Below are 18,863 nucleotides of genomic sequence, written 5' to 3'. Positions count from 1 at the left end.
CGCGCCGCAACCTTGAGTAGCGCGTTCGCTGCACTAAAGCCCCACGTTCACTCGCATATATTATATATTCCAATGATCCCGGTGCGATTCACATCAGCAGACGCTGCCTTCTGCAATTATCTGGACTAAGAGGCCAAACCGCCGTCAATTCAACGCTCAGTCATGCCGCCTTCGCAGAGGAGACGCCGTCCGGTGGGTCCGCACTCGACAGCGAGATTTCGACGTTTCCATGTTCCTCGTTTTTGACAAGCGCATATGATTAGGTGGAAGACGACGGTGAATCAGACCAAGATGCTCGTCCCCGGCAGCGCCCGCACATCGAGAGCTCAGAGACGGACCAGGAAGAAGAAGCGTCAGACGAAGATACAGAGATGAACGGCGCAGCGTCCAGAGTCGACGAGCAGCTGGCCAAGAAGCTGATTCGATATGCCATCGCCTGCGAATACTCGAGAACGCCGATACGGAGAGATGGCATAAAGGAGCGAGGTGAGGATGCGCAGAGAACTGGAAGAAGAGAAGTGAGAGGGGGGAAAGAGAGAGAGAGAGGATCATCAACTAACCGAGCCGTGATGATAGTACTCGGAAAGCAAAGCCGCTCATTCAGGAGGATATTTGAGCTGGCGCAAACTCAGCTGAGAGCAGTTTGGGGGATGGAACTGCGCGAGCTGCCTATCCGAGAGAAGATGACGCTGCATGAGAAGAGACAAGGTAAAACGACATCTTATTTTTTTGAGAACGATTGAGGCTAATCCTTGAATAATCGACAGCTATGAAATCAAGCACGCAGTCAAGATCCGGCTCTGGCGCCTATGTCCTCTCCTCCGCGATACCAGAAGAATACCGAAACGCATCAATCATCAGACCATCAAAGACCCCAAGCGCAGAACAAGAAGCAACATATTCGGGATTCTATACGCTGCTCGTTTCGCTGATATGGCTCAACGGTGGAGAACTCAGTGAGCAGAAGCTGCAGCGGTCCCTCATGCGCCTCAACGCCGATCGAATGCTGGCGAGCGAGCGGACCGAGGTGGTTCTGAAGAGGCTGGAAAGACAGGGATACGTCATCAAAAAGGTAGACCGGCCGCCAGTCGGCTACGAGGGTGACCAGACCATCACATGGCATGTCGGGCCTCGAGCAAAGGAAGAAATCGGCCTGGACGGCGTCATGGGCTTGGTGCGCGAGGTGTATGGCCATCCCGAAGACGTGGCCTTTGACAAGAAGCTGCGCTCGAGCCTGGGGCTGAAAAGCAGACAGCTCGTCGATGGCGAAGAAGAGAATAATGATGTTGGCATGGCAAACGGCGTATAGCACACGCCATGAGAGAAGCACTATTTTGGTGCTTGTGATTCTTAGAACCCATATAATACCCAGTCTTTTGTCTTGTTTCTGTATATTCTTCGTATTCTTCTTCTTGTGGTCTTTTTTTTTTTTTTTTTTTTTTTTTTTTTAAAAAAAAAAAAAAAAAAAAAAAAAAGGCAAAGGATTCCGCTTCTGTTGGATTCGGTCAATATAATATTTTCTATTAATCCTGCTGAAATACTCTAGTTGCTGCTTAATTATAAAAGGGGTATCTTGTCGTGCGAATCTGCCGTTCTGCACCGCCATTCTCATCCGAAAATCACACACGAGATGCATCTGACACGTGTCTTTCGAATGATACAACATGGCATGAATCTCGCCATCTATGGCTGCATCTTTGTTTGTAAATCGTCGTGCGCTTTAGTAGGAGTCGTGTTTGAAATCAATCTTCCCGTGGGGGTGGGGGTCCGCATGGCTGAACCATTTTCTGTTCATGAGACATTAGATGTTAGGAAATAACGAGATTTTGGCTGTACATTGACGCATCAACTACACACCCGTATCATTTGAGCCCGCGTCTTGGTCAATGGCTCGTTTTCTGCCAGCGAGATGTAGGAGAGAAGAGGTCGATGGCCGACAATCGAGGCGTACGTGTCTCGCTGGATGTTTGTCCGCCACTCCCAGCTGGACGTGTCGGGATGGCCAGTTCCGATGTATTTGGCCTGGAGGCGTTCGAGCTCTTGTTGGTTGCGAAGCTTATCGGCCTGATGTTGGAGAGCGCAGAATTAGCAGGGGTTTGCGTTACGCGGGTGAGGATTTCGCGAGCAAGATTGTGAATAGGACTTCTTACCATTGTCAATGCTCGTTGCGTTATCAGACAAGATGGTGTGGGTTGAAAATCAAACAAAATAAAATCAAATAAAATCAAATTGAATAGTACTATCTTATCTCGACAGCGATGAAGCGAATAGTATCCAAGGCTTACTGGAAGAGGCGTATCGAACTGGCACCGTCAGCCGCAGCTGAGTTTAGACGAGATTAAGCTGGGGCATCTCCGTCTAAAGCCAGGCAAAATGTCGGCAGTTGTCTTTTCCTGCATGATGAGGTCAGCGCAGTTGTGTTGCCGCACTCAATGTTATTGTGCAGGGACTTGCTAGTACCGCTCCTGCTACAGAGTAAAGAAAACCCTACCAATCTCTATACCAGGCCAATTTTCCCATTATTTCACTTCTTTTCCCGGCGTATCACCGTGTTCTTATACCCCATATTTTCTTCTTCCAACGCTGGACGGCTTCGTTGTCGGGATTTCTCTGGCGTCTCTTAACTGGGTTAGCTGTGTTTCTCTTTTTCAGCTTACTCAGTCATCGCTGCTGCGCTTGATTCTCAGTGCCGAGAGTGAGTCTGGGCGCGTCAACCGGGAGAGAGGGAGAAGCAGCATTTTCGAAATACAACTTTTATATTCTTCACATCTATTTTCATTCTTATATATATATATATATATACTGCGTATTCCCTTTTAACCGCTGTTAGATGTAATCAGAGGAGGAGCGGGAATCCTCTTCTACGTCTTTGAGAGCAGAATTCACAGCCATGGCTCAGCCAGCAACCGCTCCGGAACACTGGACGGAGCTCATCGCGGCCAGGAGACAACGGCGGCTCTGTTCGGAACAAATAGAGGAATTCAGGCCCTCCTGCGCCAGCGGATGTGGCAAAAAACACGTTTCAGACTGCACAGGATGCTATATCCGGGTGCTGGAGAGGATGCGCCAGAGGTACAGCGGGAGTCAAGATCGCGAATGGTTCACGTATAGGAAAGCGTTCCACCAGGAGCTGGAAGGACTCTTTGCAGACGCGAAAGACGGCAAGATCGGCCTCAAGAAGATCGAGGCGCGGATAGAGTCGGAGAAGGAGGCGTGGTACCGATGGATCCTGAGGAAACACCCCGAGTTCCTCGTCATCTGCGACGATCCCTTCATCCAGGACGAGCTGAGGGGCATGCTGGACGACCCGGATCGGTCACGCGACGAAGTGGTGAGCATGATTTGGCGAGGGATCGGCAAGCCGCCCGACTGGGCCGAACGAGTAGATGCGTTTGTGGCAAGTGTTGAGGCTGCCGAGGGAAATGCAGCCGCCCTCCGCAAGCTCTATATCGACGAGTTCTTCATGAATCGAGAGACGGGCGAGCCGGTGGACGACTCACGGCCGTACCTGGATGAGTTTTCTTCCAACGAGGATATGAGCATAGAAGAGATCATCGGCAAGATGGTCAAGGATGCGCAGGAGAACAAGACTATGCGGCCACAGCGAGAATTCTTCCAAGCACGGCTCGACGACCTCCGGAGGGCCAGGATGGCTGATGAGCTAAACAAGAAGCAGCAGGCTAAGAACCAAGCTCAAACGGCTCAGGACCAAACAGCAGGCGATGAGCTCTACGATCTGCCCCCTTGCTCGACGTGTGGCAAAGTCGTGGCGGCAAACGATGTCTTCTCTTGCACCGTATGCCAGACAGTCACACAGATGGGCGGCAGCCAGAAGCTCACGGTCTACTGCTCTGAAGAGTGCTTTGACGCTGGACACGTATGTTTTTATCCCCCAAAGAAAATTGTATCAACAGGGTGCTCTTATTGTGCTGTGTTTACAATTTAGCTAACTCTCTGATTTTGTAGGGCAAACATGTTGACGATGCACACAAATGTGACGGTGGAGACAGCTGTGTCCAAAAGCGCAGCACTAGCAAAGAGGAAGATGTCATCATGGATGATGCATTTGCCCTAGAAGTGTTTGTGTGCAAGCAGTGCGTCAATTCGGGATGCCTGACGCTATTCTGTTCACAACGCTGTGCGTCCGAGAACATGGCCAAGCACCGACTGGCCGCGCACGAGATGAAAACAGAGGCTGCTGATGTGCCCAATTTCGTAACACTGCTGTCAAACGTGGTCGAGTCGGTGCTCCGTCGGGAGAATCCTGGATTGCGGATGGAGTTTTTGTAATAGGAGGCTGACTGGCGTTTTTTTTTCTGTTTACTTATGAGTCCAACTGTACTATTATGATTATTATTATTATTATTCCTATTATTATGCGGAGTATCTTGACGGATTTTGGTATTTGAGATTATGATGTGGAGAAATAGATAAGAGAGACTCATACTGTATGGGTGATGTGCAGCTAATATTCGATAGGTTGGTACCTACAAAGCAATAAAAAAATTCAAAAACAAAACTACCTACTAGGTTTACCAATTAGAAGCTACACAATTCGGCCAAATAGGCTGCTTCAAAGAAAAGATGCAAAGATGCAATTGTCTGGCATGTTCTTGAAACGAATTGTGTCAAGGTAGAGCTGAGCGCTGGCATCTTTGTTATATAATCTGTTTTAACTAGCGTGGCTTGCAAGGGTTCTGTGGTCTAACGGTTAGGACTTTGGATTTTGATGAATGAATCAATTCCAGCAGCGAGGGTTCGACTCCCTCCAGAACCTGTTTTATTTTTGGTCTTATTTTCTTTTTTTTTTTTTTTTTTTTTTTTTTTTCTTTTCCCCGAGTATTGTAGTTGGTGATTTTAATACAATGGTGATGATTTTCTTAGAGAAGTTCATCCTTTAGATTGCCTCATCCTTTTGATGCAAGCAGTTGTATATAAGCAGGTACATGTAAGCGTTGAGATGCGCTAAAGAGTCCAAAGCAGCAGCCTGCGGGCTTCAAGATATTGCACGTCTTCCTCTACCAGCAATAGCCTATCCTTCTATCATTTTTCACAAAATTGGCTGCATTATAATTTTACACGGCATTGGTTTCAGTACGTCGTAAGGATAATTTACTTTACGGCCTGGCAGCCGATTATCTATTTTGCCGAGACGAGCCAAAATGTTGGCTTTCTATCTTCTAGCTTTCTATCCGGTATGTTCATCTCTCTCTCTTTTGTTTTTATGGTATCATCTCATAAATCATTTCTCGGATTCGGTTCCTGTGCCAATTTCCTTTTCGTTTGAACTTCCCTTCTCGCTGGAAGTCCCCTTCTCACTAGATTTGTCCTCCTCCTTGCCTGCAACACCTTGGCTTGCGGTGTCGACCAGGCCATATCGAAGAGCGTATTCTTCGACTTCGTCATGGGACAGGTAAGGCAGCTCCTTGGCGGCCTTGACATATGAAATATTCTCAGAGTAGCCCTTGGCGAAGATGATGTCAATCTCTTCCAGAGATCGGTTTGCGGTCTATGAGTGACTGTTAGCGAGATTGCAATACTATTTCTGGCAGACAGAGAGCTACATACCTCCGGGTAGAAGAAATACAGGATGGGGAAGAAGCAGGCGTTGACAACGGCGAAGAACAGGTAAGTTCCCCAGCCGATGTTGGCAATCATAATGGGAGTGATCATGACAATGAAGAAGTTCCAGAGCCAGTTTGTGCATGTCGAAACAGCGTTTGCCTTCGCACGGGTCTTGATAGGGCTGATCTCAGCGGGGTAGAGCCATGGCAGTGGAAGCCAAGTAGCTCCAAACGACGCGATATAGGTGAAGAGACCAACAGCCGCTCCTCTGGCGGCGGAGGGATTTCCCGGAATCAGACAGGCAAAAGTCAGGATCATGGAAAGCATCTGGCCGGCAGTACCATAGAGGAAGAGCTTTCGACGGCCAACTCGCTCAATGATGAACCATGACACAGTGGCAAAGGCAGAATAAACAATCATGTTGACACCGCCCAACAACATGGCCATGTTGTGAGACTCGCCAATGGAGTTTTGGAACAGAATCGGGAAGTAGTAGATGACGGCGTTGCAGCCACCAACCTGCTGCATAAACTGGGATGAGGCACCGAGCAACATGCGTCGGAAGTGCTGAGTCTTTCCGTTGGTGAAGAGGGCCTTGATGGGTGTGCTCTTTTGGCCGGCGAAACCCGAAGCTCTGATGGAGTCGAGAATGATGTCTCGCTCGATCTTGGTCTCCTCGCTGTCGACTTCATATCCACGGAGGGCGGCAATGGTGATTTCGGCCTCCTCATAACGCTCGTGCGTGAGGAGCCATCTGGGGCTGTCAGGCAGCCAGATCATGGCTGTGCAGAAGAAGAGAGCAAAGACAATCTGGAAAGCAATGGGGAATCGCCAGACCAGGTCGTCGGGTCCATATGATGCGCCATAATCGATCCAGTAGGCAATGAGCGATCCAAAGGCAATGATGCCACCTTCGATACAGATGAGCAGACCACGGTTGGATGTCTTACTGCACTCGGCCTGGTACGTTGGGACGGTTGAGGTGTTGATGCCGTTTCCAACACCAGTGATGATACGGCCAATGATTAGCTGCGCAAGCTGGGCATGGCCACGCATGCAGGTGACTTGAATAACGGTTCCAAAGATCATGATGATTCCACCGATGATGATGGCTTTTCGACGGCCGAGCAGATCTCCGACGGCAAGGATAAACATGGCACCTATCAGACATCCAATCTCATAGATGGCTGTTACCAGACCCTGCATGGTTGAGTCCCTTGTCTCGGGGAAATAGTCGTTGAATACGGGAGATGAAATGATACCACTCATGACTCCCTGATCATATCCAAAGAGAAGGAAAGCCATGGTAGCAACAGTCGAGACAGTTAGAGACAGTGGCCGGCCTGAAAGGCCAGCAAATTTAGGAGGCGCCATGATGGATTATCTCAAGACAAACCAAACAAAAGGTATGTCCTATGGCACATAAGAAGAAGAGAAAAAGAGGCATAAAAATTAAGAGGATTCAAAGAGAAAATCCGGAGGAAACATGGGGTCGAGCATCGATTTAAATATTCATATGGCCCTCGGTTGCAGATACGCTCATACTACTATACAATTGCTAGGAAAACGTTTGCTCGCGGCGAACTGTGACAAAAATCTCCATCGCAACTCGGACATGATCCTTGATTTGTTGTACAGTGTACAACGTCTTATCCACATGACATCATTTTCCTTGCACAGGAGCGAGCTGATCGTCGTATTGAACCAGATTTACGAGAGGAGAGAGACTGAGAAATCCACGAGGGTGGGTCGCCACGACGATCGAAATGGAGCCGCAGAGGGGAGATTGCCTGAGAGGGCAGCGGCCAGCGAAAAGCAGCTTTTTCCTTTTGATCAACGATCTTCATAAACTGTTTCACGCTTTGCGCGCAGATGGAGATTGTCAAGCCCAATTGAGTGGTTTTCAGCCCGTGTTTCTTCTGATGGAGACGCTGTCGGTTGGATGCGGAATGCACATCTATGCACAGTCGCCAAGGTTCTTTGCATTCAAAAGCTTCCGATTAGCTGTTCATTGATTTGATAGATTTGATACATAAAATTCTGATCCGAAAATCTTTTAAACTACCTGGTCCTTGCTACGATTTGCAACTGGTTTGATGCTAGATGCGTCGAGCGGCTTCAAAATCCCCCGGCGTGGCGACGATATACACGTATCCATCTAGATTGCTCGCGGACAAGATCTCAACTCCCGGCCGGGCAGCACACCGCACCATTACGAAAGAAAGAGATAACCCAAAGAGGTTCCAGTTTTCATGTTCCTCGGGTCAGCGCTTGTGGCCCGTTCTGAAGACCGAGTCATTCGCGATGGACCCCGAATATGCATACTAGAAATGTCTTCCCCCCGCCGGTTTGATTCGTGCGACTGCCTAGGAGAGGAGGTTTCGATGTCGATCAGCACATGCAAGTCGGGGCTGCAAACCCCGAGATTGGAAGGACAGGTGAGGCTGCGGATTCTTTCTACTGTGTCCCCGCCGAGCTGTTGAAGGCGTTTTTAAGGGCCTTGAAGCACGTGGTTGTTTGCAAAGGAGAGTTTTGAGTTTTTCTGGAGATGGTAGTTAAGTGGTAGTAGTAGTCTGTATTGTGCCCATGGGGTTGACCGAGGCGGAGAAGAGACCCTCTGGCCCTCCTCCATGCATATGTCAACTATGTCACCGCCAATGACGCCTCGAAATTCGAGACTTTTTGGGCGGGTTGATTATTCTACATTACTTTACTATCGTTTTCGTATTTCAGAATAGGGAATTTATTTATTTTATTTTATTTTCATATGCAGGTTCCTGAGCCTCAATTTCTTGGCAGTTATCTAAACCGGCAACATATGTAACGCTTATCCACCCTACTCACGCCACTTATGCCAACTCACCGCCAGGGTTTTTTCAAAAAGGATGAAGAAGAAAAAGTTTTTAATGATAGCCTCTCCTTTTGCCGCTCATCGTTTAAGAGAATCAACTGTCATTGGCCGAATTGTGCCTCTTCTGCTCGACAGCGGGAGAAAAATTGTAAGGTTTAGTAGCATAGCGCCAAGGTTATGACATCGTTGTGGATCTACGCCAAGTGGCCTCCCTAGCAGGAATCGCTGTCTCGAGCTATGCCTTAATCCACAAATACTCCGGGACCGAATTTCGGGGCCGACAATCTTTTACTGAAAGAAGAAAATCATGCTCTGATTGGCTATGGATATCGGTATCTCGAACGGTGCGAGAGTTGTTGAGGTATCTGCAGTTTGCCTATCGTTGAGATAGCGCTGCATACAGCTGGCGTCGCTCCTACCCTGTACAATGTAACATTTTATTTGGCACAATTAAAACAGGCACCTTGATAAAAAGCAAGACAAATTGACATCAGCGAGATGAAATGAAAAAAATCTTTTTTTTTTGGTCCTGTTTCGATAATATGTACAACGGATACTACTGGCCACAAGACGCCCGTATTGCTCTTACTGTACTCCTGCTAGAACACGTGGATTGTCCTATTTCCAGCTTGCTCGAGCCACGATGAACTGCATCCGAGTTGCCAATTGATAAAGAAGAGAAAAATCGCATCTTTATAAGCGACTAAAAATACTAATAGTGAATTAAAGGACAGATACGAATTGAGCTGGAGAAGAGAAAAGAAAAAAGGAAAAAAAAAAAAAGAGAAAAGAAGAAAAGGGCGAGACTAGCTCAGGATGAGAAGACAACAAGGTAATGTAGACCCGTCCCAAACGTGATTGACCTCTTCCATCTTAGAAGTGCTATACCATACTTTATATTTGCCAAACATCACATGTTCCCATGGTCTCGAGTGGCTGATATAGCACAATAGAAAGTTCGCTTAATTCGACATGCTACCCTCCTTTTTGGCCAGGGATATATATAAACGGGTAGCTTCGGTTTTCTTCTACTCCCCCCCTGAAGTATTTAAGCCATCTCAGCCAAAGAACTTGCCTCACCACGCATTACGATCCCAGTTGGGGTCTGTGAATATTCCATCACCAGTTAGCTCCTCTTATGTGTTTGAAAAAAAAAAAAAAAGGTTTACTCTTGAAATTAGAGAGAGGAAATAAAGTCGACATACCCTGAACAAACGCCGCCAACACCTTGCTCCCAGTCTGCAGCAGCGGGTGCCCGACGACAATCTTCAGAAACTTCTCCAGCCCAGCCCGTCGGTTCTCAATGACATCGTCGCTGAAGCGGTTGGTGAAGACCTTGCCGGGCAGAGGGGGGATCGTCACGCGGGCACTTTCGCGCTCGAGGATGTCACGAAAGTACTCAAAGTCGGAATATCGCCTGCGCACGCTGCTCTGGCGGAGCTTGAAGGCGGGAATGTTGGTGCGGCAGAGGATCTCGTAGTCGGTGTACATGGAGCGTCCCATGCCGTGTGTTCGAGGATTCCGTACCTATTTGTCAAAAAGTACCAAACAGTATTAGCCATGCTCGCAGAGTATTTGTGTCTTTTTCTTTTTCGTCCTTCCCCTCGTTATATTTCCTCTTTTGAATCTTTCCATCTGTGGCATTCTCCTCACGCTTGTAATCCCCGATAGCCTAAATTACATGACATCCCTATCTTCGAGCGCTGCCTTACCTCTATCTCGAGAAAGTTCTCTGGTGGCCCATAAATCTCGTCAAAGCTCTGCTGCCGCGTGTCTGGCATGGACTGCATAATGGGCCGATGCAGATCCGGCGATTTGCGGGCCGCCTGCCCGGCGTCCTGAGAGTCCGACAGTTTGGCGGTGGTATCGAAGTCGACGGGCTATAAGATTCGAAGGGATGCTTTGCGAGGGATCAGCCTTGGGCCGAGGCGGGGGAGCTCGTGAGAAAAAGAGTATGACGTGTATGGGGTTGAAAAGGACAAGGCAACGAGGTTTGTTTTGGTTTTGCCTTGAAAGCCTGTTGGATCTGCTGAGAAAACGCGCTCGCTCGTCTGATCACCAGCCTTGGGGTCCAAAGGTGGAGAGTGACGAGATAAATAATTGCCTTCCTTGTTGCACAGTCGCGGCACAAGCAAGCTGACTGGAGGTGGGGTATTTGCAGTTGCTGCTGTTCACGTGGGGGGAGCTGCCTTCCCCACCAGTTCTAAGGGAGCACCTTCAGCTTTCAGCGCGCACTTGCCAGCAATCAGCTTTATCAACGCCAGTGATACATAGCATACTTTGGTTTAACTTTCAACTTTAAATATTACCTGTTGTGTGGGTAATTCCATGAATCTTAGTAGGCGAAAAGACACTAGATGCTTACCTTGTCCACGTGTTGGTGGGAAGGATATATCACGTAGCCAATGCTGCCTTATAGTAGTATTGTAAAAGTGCTTAACTGCGTTAAAAGCTAATTGTCTGCTCTCTTATATTATTCCAGCTGGAATATCATGCTAAATATATAGAGCATAGACGCTCTCTTATAGTTTCTGATAGTCTTCCTTTTCTTTAAAAAAAAGTTGTTATTATCTTCATGCCATCTGCCCCTTGACTGGCGCCCTATTAGACAGGATGGTACGCAAAATCACGAGTATATAGCCAAAAGGAGCATCTGTAGTAAAGGCCATTTGCTGCAAACGGCCGTTGTATTACCTGATACAGCTTTTGATACTGTCTTCATCAATCTTTATGCTGTGGAACTTGTGTACAGCATTATGCCTTTTCAAAGCAGCTATTGGTAAATGAGCCCCTGAAAACCATAAAAATGACAATAAAAGTCGCCTCACCTTGAGCTCCCAAACTCCATGACTAATAATAAAATTTCCATCCGCATCCATCTCTTTGTATAAAGCACAATATTTCATTTGAAAAATCGAATCATCCGCGATACCTATTGATGTATGTACGGGATCGTTGGTGGCGCTGTGCCTTCAAAACGAATGTGTTGGCTGAGGCTATCCTCTCTTTTCAAGGATAGCTGCTAGCTAAAGTTATGGAACCATCTGCTGATGTTTACTTCTTGGTTGCAAATTTTTGATGGATTGCGCGGATCTGCTCATCGACATTGACATTCTGAAGATGGTTAAGATGAGCCTGGCTCTTGCCCTCCAGATGACCGTCAAAAGTTTGAACAGCCGCCTTCTTCCGCCTGGCTTGTTCGTCTTCTGAGAGGGCGTTTCCTGTTGCGGGGTCAAAGACGTCGCTTCGCTGGCTGGCAAGTCGCTTCAAGTTGTTGGCAACGTCGACATGAGACATGTTGGATGTTGCATAGCGCGATTCGGCTTTGGCTTTTTGCTCCTTCCAGCTAGGATCCAGAAGCTCGACTAAAAGAAAAGGAAAGAAAAATATGGGTTAGCCAATGTTACAAACATATCATCAAAGAATTATATTTTGCAACTTACTTCTCATGTGCGCTTCAAGCTCGTTTAGGGGAATCTGCTGCTTGCAGTTGGGACACAGCGCCATCTGCGTGCCTTGCTTGCTTGCCGCCTTTTGTGCTGCTCGAGGCACGTAGTTTTCCCGAATCTTCATTGGGCCAAGACCGCCCCTGGCCTCTGATTGTGCCTGCTGCATACGAGCTTGTGCTGCAGACCTCTCTTGGATTCTCCGCAGCTCTTCCTCTTCCTGGGCAGACGGCTGTGGTTGCTGTGCTGCGGCACCGTAAACCGGTACTGGTGAAGGCACATGCTGTGGTGTTTGTGCTTGCTGCTGCTGCGGTGCGTAACCGGTGTGCACGGGAAGGGGAAAGGAGGATGGCCGAGTTGCTTCAGCAGCTCCGTTCTGCACAAGATCCTCTTCGCCCGGCATGGCTTCCTCGATCCGCAAGTTGGCGCTGATGGATGCCTTATTCCTGTCTTCCAACGAAGCGTACTGCAGCTCACCCAGAGTGGTGGGTGGAGGGAGATTGGTGTTGTCGTCTTCGTCCGAAAACGTAATGGTCTCGACAATGACAAAGTCTCCCCAATCGATGCGGGCAAACTCGGCCTTTTCCATCTCTTCCTCAGCTTCCTTGTTCTTTCTCTCAGTCTCCTGAAATTTGAGATACTCGGCCCTTTCCCTTGCTCGTTTCAGCACGTGAAACTTGTCCTTGATGTTCAGCTCTAGCTCCGCGGTTTGCTCCTCTTGTAGCTTGCCGCCCTCGCCGTCGAGTCCGCTCGCCCGCAAAAGCAGTGTGTACTGATCGACTATGTGTTGGAAGAAGTTGTGGAACGTGTGGTTGGGGATTAAGAATTGGAACTGGGGGTTGCCGGTTTCGCGCTGCGCCAGCTGCGTCATGAACTGCCGTCCATTCTTGGCAACAAAAAGGGCCGTCAGTCTTATGACATCCAAGTCCTTCTGGTTGATGTGAGGCATTCGAGCGCAGAATTGGAAATCGGGGGGCTTTGGCGGGCCCTTGGGCTTCTCGGGAACCGGCGTAATGCTTTCGCCAACTCGGCCGGCCGCAATATCGGTGCCGCGACCAGCTCTGATCTCGCTCAGCCGCCACTGGTAGTAGGCGTGATAGGCATCGTCGGGACTCAGGAAACTGAACTTGGGATTCTGGCGTTCCTTTTCTCTGATGCGGTCTTCAAAGACGGAACCGTTGCGCGCGACATATCCGGCCGTCTTTTCGAGGATGTTTCGAATCTCGCGTGGCGGCAGCACGACGCCAGCAGGAGCTTTGATGTCGTCGAGCGCGTTTGTCGCACCTCCATTCGCCGCTTCCGCAGCCATTTTCCGATGATTGAATGAACAAGCCCCGGTGACGATTCGGATTCGATGCTGCTGCTGCTGCTGCTGCTATTTCTCCTACCAAAGACTGTGAAGGAGACAAGCAAGCCGTTGGAGTGATGATGCGAAACTTGAGAATGTTGGCGGCGGTGATGCAGCTCCAACTCTGCTGGAAATTTCCTAGGCGCCATGCAGACTGACTGCGAATTGGGACGGAAGCCGGAGCCACGTTAGTCCGTGGCCCTGTCGATGTTGCGCCACATGCTCGGCTGCTTCAGGTCTTTCAGGTCCCATCTGTCTGTGGCGCCCAGTATGGGGTAGTACAAAGTACCTGTAGCGGGTGCTGTGCAGAGGCCCTGGACCCTGAATATACCCTGGCCTAGAAGGTTGTCATCAAGGGCGCCTGGATGCTTAATTTAACGAGACTCATATGCTGCACATAGAAGCTACCGCTGTAGATTGTGCGACATCATCAATCTCGCATCATGTGCCTTGCCTTGGCTGCATTCTGCATTTGTCGCCACTTCGATGCTGGCAATCTTGGAGAGCAGAGCACATGTCAATTTGGCCCAGGCCAGGTAGTACCGAGTACAACTTTAGCAGCCCATGGTAAGAGTACGGCGGAGTACCTAGGTAGTATCCAACAGGTAGCCAGGAGCCTGAAAACGATTGAAATTGTACCTTGGCAGTACAAAGGGAGAGCGCCAGGGCCTTTGCCCGCGAGCCGAATTCAGAGCTCCCGTTCCATCTTAGTGCGGCTGAAAAGGGTTCGTCAAGAACGTTCGATTACAAGCAGCGGAAATGACACACGGGCTACTTATTAGGTAGTACTAGTATAGTAGTTGGTATAGAGGCGTAAAGGGTTCGCTTATAATAGTAGAAACATGCCATGTTCGTTGCACATGTTTAAGTCTTGAGCCTCATGGGAATTGAATTGAATAGGTACTTATGTATTAGATACCCACGGCAATGGCCTCGCACTAAATTACGATGGATGGGATTCGCATGTTTCAGTGCTAGTAGCCAATAGTACCATCCTAGAGGCAAGGGGCCAGAAAAAAAACACGAGGCTATAGCCCGCAACGGGGCCGTTTCTGCCACTGAGAGCCAATTTTACCAGCTGCAGGTATGCCTTAGCAGGTACTCGCCGTTGTATGGCGCCGGAGCCGTTGTCGCGGGTACCAGCTACTTGCGGGCTGGTAGTATGGCTGTGCAGCAGTGGCGCCAAGGCTGAACGAGCGCGGGTTAAGGCCACTGTAGCTACAATTGAAGCCAATGCTGGGAGCGGCACGCGAAGCTGGACCACGCTCTGGTTGCGCAGCTCCTCCTCCCACCCCTGACTCTTGGTTTCGTCCATCACGACGACCTTTTTTTCGGCCTCGTGTCTTCTCCCTTTTATTTCTTCTGCGCGCTGCGACTTGACCGGCGGCTGCTGCTTTGATCGGCCGAATTGGTTTTTGCGTCTTCTCCTTCCTTGGTTCCCTTTGTCAGCTTCTTCCCATGAGGCATCTTTATTAATTTTCGACTCCCATCCCGCCTCCGCTCCTTCGTTCGATACGCTCATTTACCGGTCCGAAGCGGACATTTTCTCCAGCCTGCCGCAGTGCCTGGTCCTCGACTCTGCTCTCCTCGCTCCTCCAGTCGCCGCAGAATCGCCAGTCTCCCCCGCCGACCTCATCCCTCGCCATGGCGAAAGCGAGTGCGCGGGGCCGCAGCCCTCAACCTCCGCTTGTCGCCGAGAAGCAGCCCTTGGTGGCGCCAGTCGCATCTGCATCCAACAGGTCGAGCAAGGCCAAGAAGAATGCCTCGTACAGGTCTGACGGCGTCGAGGACAACGACGTCTTCCTGCTGCCCGGGCCCGACTATGTGGCGGCCCTGGGAGTGACCGTGTTGGCCACCATTGTGCGTCTGTACAAGATCTACATGCCCACCAGCGTTGTCTTTGACGAAGTCCAGTGAGTTTCTCTCCTTCTCCTCCGTATAACCGGCTCAATTGGCCGTGGTGTTGGTGCCGGGCTAACACAGGCTTCTCTCTCTAGCTTTGGCGGCTTCGCTTCCAAGTACATCAAGGGCAAGTTCTTCATGGACGTGCACCCGCCCCTGGCCAAGATGCTCATTGCTCTCACTGGCTGGCTCGCGGGCTTCGACGGCGACTTCGATTTTAAGGATATTGGCAAAGATTACCTCGAGCCTGGCGTCCCCTATGTCGCCATGCGTCTGTTCCCTGCCATCTGCGGCATTCTGCTCGCACCCATCATGTTCATGACCTTGAAAGCTGTTGGCTGCCGGACGACGACTGCCGTACTTGGTGCTGGTTTCATCATTTTTGGTAAGCACAAAAAGAACCCCAACTCTCTTGCTGCTGCATTGTTTTTCTAGGCAGCTAAACCAAACAACCAATTCTAACCAAGTCTCGTGTCTAGAAAACGGTCTTCTGACTCAGGCCCGCTTGATTCTTCTGGATTCCCCCCTGGTTTTCGCTACTGCATTCACTGCCATGTCGTTCTCTTGCTTCACCAACCAACACGAACAAGGACCCGAAAAGGCATTCCAGCTGAGCTGGTGGTTCTGGCTTGCCATGTCTGGCCTCGGCCTGGGTATCACCGCGAGTATCAAATGGGTTGGCCTGTTCACCATTGCTTGGGTCGGATCTTTGACTCTTGTGCAGCTGTGGGTTCTCCTCGGCGACAGCAAGAACGTCTCTGTTGTACGTATAGTAGTACTCTTGGCATTTCCCATTTTCTTTTGTACTCTTGGATTAGCATTGATGTCGGCACCGGAACATTTGACTAACCCAACTCTTACCCACAGCGCCTTTGGTTCAAGCACTTCATGGCCAGAGTATTCTGCCTCATCATCATCCCAGCCACCTTCTATCTCGCCATGTTCGCCATTCACTTCCTCTGCCTGACCAACCCTGGTGAGGGTGACGGATTCATGAGCTCCGAATTCCAGGCCACTCTGAACAGCAAGGGCATGAGGGATGTCCCTGCCGATGTCATCATGGGAAGCCGAGTCACCATCCGCCATGTCAACACCCAGGGTGGCTACCTTCACTCTCACCCCCTCATGTACCCCACTGGAAGCTTGCAGCAGCAGATCACCCTGTATCCCCACAAGGACGACAACAACGTATGGGTCATGGAGAACCAGACCCAGCCCCTTGGTGTTGACGGCCAGCCAATCAACGGAACTGACGCATGGGACAAGCTGCCAGAGGTACACCACATCGTCGATGGCACCGTCCTCCGCCTCTTCCACCAGCCTACTTTCCGACGCCTTCACTCACACGATGTGCGCCCCCCGGTCTCCGAAGCCGAATGGCAAAACGAAGTGTCCGCTTACGGCTATGAGGGCTTCGAGGGCGATGCCAACGACTACTTCCGCGTTGAGATTGTCAAGAAGCAGTCCAAGGGAGCCCTGGCCAAGGAGCGCCTCCGCACAATCGAGACCAAGTTCCGACTGATTCACGTCATGACTGGATGCGCTCTCTTCTCTCACAAGGTCAAGCTGCCCGAGTGGGCCTCGGAGCAGCAAGAGGTTACTTGCGCCCGCGGTGGCAGCATGCCCAACAGCATTTGGTACGTCGAACACAACGAGCACCCCCTGCTTGGCGACGACGTCGAAAAGGTCAACTACGCCAACCCTGGCTTCTTTGGCAAATTCTGGGAGCTCCACAAAGTCATGTGGAGGACAAATGCCGGCCTGACCGACTCTCATGCCTGGGACTCCCGCCCCGAATCTTGGCCTATTCTTCGCCGCGGCATCAACTTCTGGGGCAAGCACCACATGCAGGTCTATCTTCTTGGCAATCCCATTATCTGGTGGTCTAGCACGGCCGTCGTGGCGATTTGGGCCATTTTCAAGGGCGTAGCGATTCTCCGATGGCAGCGCGGATGCGACGACTACGAGAGCAGCACTTACAAGCGTTTCGATTATGAGATTGGTACCTCAGTCCTGGGCTGGGCTCTGCACTACTTCCCCTTCTACCTGATGGAGCGCCAGCTCTTCCTGCACCACTATTTCCCTGCTCTGTACTTTGCCATCATTGCCCTTGCCCAAATGTTTGACTTCGTGACGGCAAGAATTCCGGCTGCTCTTGGTTATCGCGGAACTCTCATCAACCGCGTTGCCACCGTCTCCTTCCTCGTCCTTACGGCTGCCGTGTTCACTCTCTATGCCCCTCTGGCTTATGGTACGCCTTGGACAAAGGCTGAGTGCGTTCGCGTCAAGCTCTTCGACAAGTGGGATTTTGACTGCAACTCTTTCCTTGATGACGTAAGTCTTTCTCGATCTATAGAAGGATTGATAAAATCAACGTTTAATGCATTATATGAGTAGTCTTGACTAACTTTAATTTTTAGTACCAGGGCTACACCCTGACCTCACTTCCGCCTTCAAGCGCTGCTCCTTCAGTGCCGGTTGTCGATCCCGGTGTCAACCAGGCCCAAAAACCTCTGGCGGAGCCTGTTATTTCTCAGGCAGCCGTCGTCCAGCCAGAGGTGAAGATCCTCTCCAAGGAGGAAAAGATCGAATATCGGGACCAGGACGGAAACCTGCTGAATGAAGAGCAAGTCAAGGCCCTGGAAGGCAAAGTTGAGTTCGAAACCAAGTATGCCACCAAGACGCGCGTCGTTGACGAGCATGGTAACGAGATTGCCATGCCCGAAGGCGGCTGGCCCAGTGAGATCGCCGGAGCTGTCGCCCCACCTCACCCTGATGTAGAGGGTGTCGACAAGGAGACACCCAAGGTTGAGGCCGTCGAGCCCCCCAAGGACGCTGCTGCCAGTCGCGATGGCGAGAAGGAAGCCGAACAACTCAAGGCTAAGCCTGCCAGCGAAGGACAAGAGGCCACTGATAAGGAGGAGCTATGAGGATGAGCAAGTGTTGCTGTCGTTTGACTATGGGTCATTGCCTATTTGAAATTTCACGAGCGGAAAAAAAAATCATGTTAAAATTCAGAGACAGTGTCTCAGCCAATATTTTCTAATTATGCGTCGCATTGTTATTTATCCTGACGAGGTCAACTATTTTGGGGGGTTAGGCGTCTGTTTACAGGTGCTACCTTCAAATACTCCAGCCTTTTGGTAAGGTATGAAACACAGCTTCCAGGGATGATGAGGCGCTACGGGGAGGTTTTTTTGGGTGGCGAAAGGAGAGATCTTTGCTCATCTGGGTTTATATGAAAAGAAAAGCACTTTAAAAAGTAATGGAAGAAAGTGGAGAAGGGAAAAAAAAAAGAGGCAGCGAGTATGAGGGAGAAGGACGCAGAGAAAGAGAGAGAGAGAAAGAGAGAGAGAGAGAGAGAGAGAGAGAGAGAGAGAAGTTGCAGGCGGTGATACGATACCATCTATCATGTAGCGTCTGATGTACACCAATTCTTCTGCAGAATAGTCTCCTTGTTTCAAAAATACGTAACGTCTTTTGTCATGACAAGCAACATTTTACTATTGAGTGCCGCTGTCAGCGTAGGGGACGTACGAGATAACTAAACATTAAACACACATACACGCAAAACATTAATAATTAATATACATTTTCTCATGAGAAGAAACAAATCCTATCATGAAATCTTATACACTTCCTTGCTCTGATTTTAGTGATGCTGGCTCTAGACCTTCTTACATGAGTTGAGGGCTAATGCTCCGATTGGTCGGCAGAAAGTATAGCCGCATCGCACCTGACCTCTCATCTT

At 49.8% G+C, this 18,863-nt stretch overlaps 7 protein-coding genes and 1 non-coding gene across 9 annotated transcripts; 4 read left to right on the top strand and 4 right to left on the bottom strand.

Moving 5' to 3' along the window:
• The first annotated feature begins 29 nt into the window (after window positions 1-29).
• TrAFT101_000475 (uncharacterized protein) lies at window positions 30-1,417 on the top strand. Of its 2 annotated transcripts, none has more exons than XM_066126036.1 (3): window positions 30-192; window positions 264-708; window positions 768-1,417. In XM_066126036.1, exons 1-3 carry the CDS (start codon window positions 163-165, stop codon window positions 1,307-1,309), a joined length of 1,017 nt encoding a protein of 338 aa, XP_065982132.1. In that variant the 5' UTR covers window positions 30-162; the 3' UTR covers window positions 1,310-1,417. The 2 variants fall into 2 exon arrangements, with proteins under 2 accessions (XP_065982132.1, XP_065982133.1); XM_066126035.1 differs by having other exon boundaries at window positions 30-486; window positions 577-708.
• Window positions 1,418-1,742: 325 nt separating this feature from the next.
• TrAFT101_000474 (uncharacterized protein) lies at window positions 1,743-2,153 on the bottom strand (the record flags this gene model as incomplete). The annotated part of the gene is made up of 3 exons (XM_024901685.2): window positions 1,743-1,787; window positions 1,858-2,064; window positions 2,151-2,153. 3 exons carry the CDS (start codon window positions 2,151-2,153, stop codon window positions 1,743-1,745), a joined length of 255 nt encoding a protein of 84 aa, XP_024764677.1.
• Window positions 2,154-2,502: 349 nt separating this feature from the next.
• TrAFT101_000473 (uncharacterized protein) lies at window positions 2,503-4,491 on the top strand. Its single transcript, XM_024905894.2, has 2 exons — window positions 2,503-3,877; window positions 3,967-4,491. The coding sequence occupies exons 1-2, from the start codon at window positions 2,891-2,893 to the stop codon at window positions 4,288-4,290; spliced, it is 1,311 nt and encodes a 436-aa protein (XP_024764676.1). The 5' UTR covers window positions 2,503-2,890; the 3' UTR covers window positions 4,291-4,491.
• Window positions 4,492-4,693: 202 nt separating this feature from the next.
• On the top strand, window positions 4,694-4,777 carry TrAFT101_000472. The gene has a single exon. It is a non-coding gene; the product is annotated as a tRNA-Gln (tRNA).
• A 324-nt stretch (window positions 4,778-5,101) lies between these two features.
• Window positions 5,102-7,012, bottom strand: TrAFT101_000471 (uncharacterized protein). Its single transcript, XM_024903258.2, has 2 exons — window positions 5,569-7,012; window positions 5,102-5,509 (listed from the first exon to the last, which is right to left on the bottom strand). Exons 1-2 carry the CDS (start codon window positions 6,937-6,939, stop codon window positions 5,243-5,245), a joined length of 1,638 nt encoding a protein of 545 aa, XP_024764675.1. The 5' UTR covers window positions 6,940-7,012; the 3' UTR covers window positions 5,102-5,242.
• Window positions 7,013-9,492: 2,480 nt separating this feature from the next.
• Window positions 9,493-10,206, bottom strand: SNX3 (Sorting nexin-3; the record flags this gene model as incomplete). Its single annotated transcript, XM_024903257.1, has 3 exons — window positions 9,493-9,521; window positions 9,622-9,943; window positions 10,129-10,206. 3 exons carry the CDS (start codon window positions 10,204-10,206, stop codon window positions 9,493-9,495), a joined length of 429 nt encoding a protein of 142 aa, XP_024764674.1.
• A 592-nt stretch (window positions 10,207-10,798) lies between these two features.
• Window positions 10,799-13,304, bottom strand: TrAFT101_000469 (uncharacterized protein). Its single transcript, XM_024899255.2, has 2 exons — window positions 11,860-13,304; window positions 10,799-11,781 (listed from the first exon to the last, which is right to left on the bottom strand). The coding sequence occupies exons 1-2, from the start codon at window positions 13,169-13,171 to the stop codon at window positions 11,471-11,473; spliced, it is 1,623 nt and encodes a 540-aa protein (XP_024764672.1). The 5' UTR covers window positions 13,172-13,304; the 3' UTR covers window positions 10,799-11,470.
• Window positions 13,305-14,458: 1,154 nt separating this feature from the next.
• Window positions 14,459-18,719, top strand: TrAFT101_000468 (uncharacterized protein). The gene is made up of 5 exons (XM_024907419.2): window positions 14,459-15,123; window positions 15,208-15,497; window positions 15,592-15,875; window positions 15,980-17,446; window positions 17,533-18,719. Exons 1-5 carry the CDS (start codon window positions 14,855-14,857, stop codon window positions 18,040-18,042), a joined length of 2,820 nt encoding a protein of 939 aa, XP_024764670.1. The 5' UTR covers window positions 14,459-14,854; the 3' UTR covers window positions 18,043-18,719.
• Window positions 18,720-18,863: the final 144 nt, after the last annotated feature.

Source organism: Trichoderma asperellum, chromosome 1 (assembly GCF_020647865.1).
Source record: "Trichoderma asperellum chromosome 1, complete sequence".
In the NCBI taxonomy this organism is placed as follows: domain Eukaryota; kingdom Fungi; phylum Ascomycota; class Sordariomycetes; order Hypocreales; family Hypocreaceae; genus Trichoderma; species Trichoderma asperellum.
The sequence above is the reverse complement of the archived record's forward strand: the minus strand, read 5'-3'. Positions and strand labels throughout refer to the sequence as shown.

What these genes read in the sequence shown, in the direction of transcription:
- TrAFT101_000475 (XM_066126036.1), top strand. Translation starts at nt 163, where the DNA reads ATGCCGCCTTCGCAGAGGAGACGCCGTCCG. An exon ending in CGCAGAGGAGACGCCGTCCG is followed by an intron (nt 193 to 263) that starts GTGGGTCCGCAC and finishes GCATATGATTAG; the next exon opens with GTGGAAGACGACGGTGAATC. An exon ending in GCTGCATGAGAAGAGACAAG is followed by an intron (nt 709 to 767) that starts GTAAAACGACAT and finishes AATAATCGACAG; the next exon opens with CTATGAAATCAAGCACGCAG.
- TrAFT101_000473 (XM_024905894.2), top strand. Translation starts at nt 2,891, where the DNA reads ATGGCTCAGCCAGCAACCGCTCCGGAACACTGGACGGAGCTCATCGCG. An exon ending in AGTGCTTTGACGCTGGACAC is followed by an intron (nt 3,878 to 3,966) that starts GTATGTTTTTAT and finishes CTGATTTTGTAG; the next exon opens with GGCAAACATGTTGACGATGC.
- TrAFT101_000471 (XM_024903258.2), bottom strand. Translation starts at nt 6,939, where the DNA reads ATGGCGCCTCCTAAATTTGCTGGCCTTTCAGGCCGGCCACTGTCTCTA. An exon ending in TGTATTTCTTCTACCCGGAG is followed by an intron (nt 5,510 to 5,568) that starts GTATGTAGCTCT and finishes AGTCACTCATAG; the next exon opens with ACCGCAAACCGATCTCTGGA.
- TrAFT101_000469 (XM_024899255.2), bottom strand. Translation starts at nt 13,171, where the DNA reads ATGGCTGCGGAAGCGGCGAATGGAGGTGCGACAAACGCGCTCGACGAC. An exon ending in GCTTGAAGCGCACATGAGAA is followed by an intron (nt 11,782 to 11,859) that starts GTAAGTTGCAAA and finishes CTTTTCTTTTAG; the next exon opens with TCGAGCTTCTGGATCCTAGC.
- TrAFT101_000468 (XM_024907419.2), top strand. Translation starts at nt 14,855, where the DNA reads ATGGCGAAAGCGAGTGCGCGGGGCCGCAGCCCTCAACCTCCGCTTGTC. An exon ending in ACAGCAAGAACGTCTCTGTT is followed by an intron (nt 15,876 to 15,979) that starts GTACGTATAGTA and finishes TCTTACCCACAG; the next exon opens with CGCCTTTGGTTCAAGCACTT. An exon ending in GCAACTCTTTCCTTGATGAC is followed by an intron (nt 17,447 to 17,532) that starts GTAAGTCTTTCT and finishes TTTAATTTTTAG; the next exon opens with TACCAGGGCTACACCCTGAC.